We start from the raw sequence: 2,807 nt of genomic DNA on the forward strand, positions 1-2,807 counted from the left end.
GGGAGGGAGGGAGGGAAATACAGCTGGGGCTGGGGCCAGGGCGCTGGGACAGAGGGCTTACTGAGCATGCCCCAGGCTCTGGGTTTGCTGTCTAGCACCACAGTCAATCAAACAAGCAAAGAAGGCACTTATGTGTTAGGCGGGACTTTCCGCTCTCTCCAGGGATTTTCCTCAAGATTTCACTTTGGCACTAGGTTCTATTCACAGTCAGACAAGTCACTAGATTGTGTTCAAATGCCAAATGCATGGCCGCCTCTCTACAACTTAAACCTCTTTCTTAAACTTTGTGCTGAGATGGAGCCAAAGCCTCCTGGAGTCTGCCTCAGACATACAGGAGCCCCACCCTCACCCCGGGGCCGCTTACCTGAGGCTCCACCCCCACCCCTGGGCTCTTACCTGAGGCCCCACCCCCACCCCCAGGCGCTTACCTGAGGCCCCACCCCCATCCCCAGGGGCTTACCTGAGCTGCCTAAGATGCACATGATCTGGCCACTCTCGATGTACAAGGAGACATCTTTGAGGATTTGCCTGTCCCACTTCTGCTGGCATGATTTGATGTTCCACCAGGGCCCGACACGGTTGCTTTAAAGACAATACCACAAGGGCAAAGGCAGAGTAGGGTCCTGGAAGGGGCCAGACCCCTGCTCCCAGCCCGACCCCATCCCAGTTGCCCTTGGACAGGTTGACAACTCTGTTTCAGCCTTATGTACCACTCTGTGGTCCTTGGAGGTGTAATGACAAGTTGGCCACCACCCAAGGCGCAGGCTCTGATTACTGAGTCTCTGACTGGGAGATGGTACACCTGCACACTGCTTTATTCTTGAGGTGAACCCTGCATTCCTTCAGCAGTGTTCATTCCACCTTGTGCCCCCAGCACCCCCACTCTCTGAGCCTTCTGTCTACACAGGGCAGGTGGTGGACAAGTCAAGGAAGGGGGAGAACAGAAATTGGTGAGAAGCAGCAAGCAACTTCAGGCAGGGTATGTTTTAATGTCCAGGCCCTGCCCTGCTCAGGAGGAGGAGGAGCTACTCACTGTTGTTACAGACTGTCCACTTTCACCCTGATGTGCTGGACAGACAGCCCAAAGCCCACAGGCTCACCCACCCATTCGGAAAAGGCATCAGAGAGGGTGGGAAGTCTAGCTTTTTGCTGTGGGGCCCCCTTACCTGACGCTGAAGGACACATGCAGGACACCTAAGCTGTGCCGAGCCTCCGTGCCCGTAACCGAACCTTGCTCCAGGGAGCTCCAAGACCCTCTGTTGATGTGAGGCCCTCTGGCTCCCTCTGGACTCAGAAAGGGCAGCTCACTCATGGCCAGCAGGAAGCAAACACGAGTGAATTTTCTAGTGGCCTGTCCTGCTCTAGAGCAGCTTTAACTGAGGAGTCAATGGGAGTGGCCAGTGGGATCCTACCCAGCCCCGGAATCCTCGTGAGGCAACAGTTCACCAATTTGGCCAACGATGCCATTATCTGATGTACCTTTAGCCAGAATGTCCTTATCTCGACAATAGGCAGAACACACACAGTGTGTTTATAGGAGGGCTTGCCAGAGCGGAATGCTGGGAGAAAGGCTGGCACAGAGGAGGGCTCAGGTGCCCCAGCTCTAAGGAGCAAAGACAGAGAGAGCCCAAACAGCAGGGGAGCCAAACAAAGGGCACAGACAGCACTGGTCATGACTGAGAAGACTAAAGAGGAGACTCAGCTGTGGAACGGGACTGTACCTCAGGATGCTCCGGTGAGTGAGCTCCGCCAGGGTGGAGGCAGTGTGAGACTGACCTTTCTTTCCTACTAGGGGATTAGTCCTAATGTACCACCTGGACTTCAAGTAGAATGGAAGTGGGACGGCAGGGCCCTGGATCCTCAGTGTTGGTGGTCTGAGGGGACAGTCTCAGGAACCAGGAGACCTCCGAGGTCACTTCCCAACCCCGCCCGACAGCATGCACCTGAAGGGAGGTGATGCTCCTGTGAATGACCGGGATTGATGTTTTCCAAATGACATTCCATCACAGAGCATTGACCCATGTGACTGTCAGACCAAGAATCTCAGTTAAGAGACAGCGGGGAGGTGACAGCAGGTTGATTGTTTGGGAGCGTCAGGATTGTGTGCTTGCAATCTTATGGTCTGGGAGGGAGACAGAGTGAACAGAGAGCAGCCAGGCAGCCAGGAAGTCGAGCTCCTAGGCCTCCTTCCTTGTCAACCGGAGAAACGTTTGCTTGAAAAATGGCCTTTGACTCGAGTTGTGGGCAGGCTTTGAAGCAGAAGGCAGTATGGGAGGACAGAGCAGAGAAGATGTCCACCCTCCCCCCAGCTTCTACACCCTGCCCACTTTTCTGGAGAGAAAGACCAGAACTGGATGGCCACGTCCAACAGGGAAGCCTCAGTCCCCTCTTCTAGGTGAGACAGGGTTGCCTGGGAATGACCAAGCCTCCTACCACAGCAGCAGGAAACTCTGCCGTCAGAATTCCCCATGAGGCAGCGTCTGTGGGAAAATAACTCCTTCTACGTCTTTGATGCTCACTTCCTGAGCAGGATATAAAATCAGCGGTGGCTGTGGGGGCTTTTGCCCTTCAGATTACCACCACAGCTAAAAAGGCAATGAGCTGTCAGAATTCTATATCCAAAAGTGTGCCTAGGTCCTGCCACGTACAAGTTCCTCCTGTGAGATCCCACTGTTGTAGGTGCCCTGTGATGGCCCGCCACTGACAACTGCAGGGCTTGGGGAAAACAAAAAACAAACAAACAACAACAAAAACAACGACACTGGCATGCCCTGTGCCTCCTCCGTTCTTTTTTTTTTTTTTTTTTT

At 54.0% G+C, this 2,807-nt stretch overlaps 2 protein-coding genes across 3 annotated transcripts in view; one reads left to right on the top strand and one right to left on the bottom strand.

Annotated features, from left to right (window-relative positions):
• Window positions 1–1,450, bottom strand: part of Abcg5 (ATP binding cassette subfamily G member 5) — a 23,332-nt gene extending 21,882 nt beyond the window's left edge. The window contains exons 1-2 of the mRNA XM_021217974.2: window positions 1,167–1,450; window positions 461–582 (exon numbers count right to left, since the gene is read on the bottom strand). Of these exons, the coding sequence (XP_021073633.1) occupies window positions 461–582; window positions 1,167–1,312 (268 nt within the window). The 5' untranslated portion in view covers window positions 1,313–1,450. The remainder of the gene's footprint in view (window positions 1–460; window positions 583–1,166) is intronic.
• Window positions 1,451–1,523: 73 nt separating this feature from the next.
• Window positions 1,524–2,807, top strand: part of Abcg8 (ATP binding cassette subfamily G member 8) — an 18,093-nt gene continuing 16,809 nt past the window's right edge. For both annotated transcript variants that reach the window (XM_021217972.2, XM_029531559.1), the window contains exon 1: window positions 1,524–1,735. In XM_021217972.2, the coding sequence (XP_021073631.1) occupies window positions 1,673–1,735 (63 nt within the window). In that variant the 5' untranslated portion in view covers window positions 1,524–1,672. The remainder of the gene's footprint in view (window positions 1,736–2,807) is intronic.

This window comes from Mus pahari, chromosome 18, assembly GCF_900095145.1.
Source record: "Mus pahari chromosome 18, PAHARI_EIJ_v1.1, whole genome shotgun sequence".
NCBI classification, from domain to species: domain Eukaryota; kingdom Metazoa; phylum Chordata; class Mammalia; order Rodentia; family Muridae; genus Mus; species Mus pahari.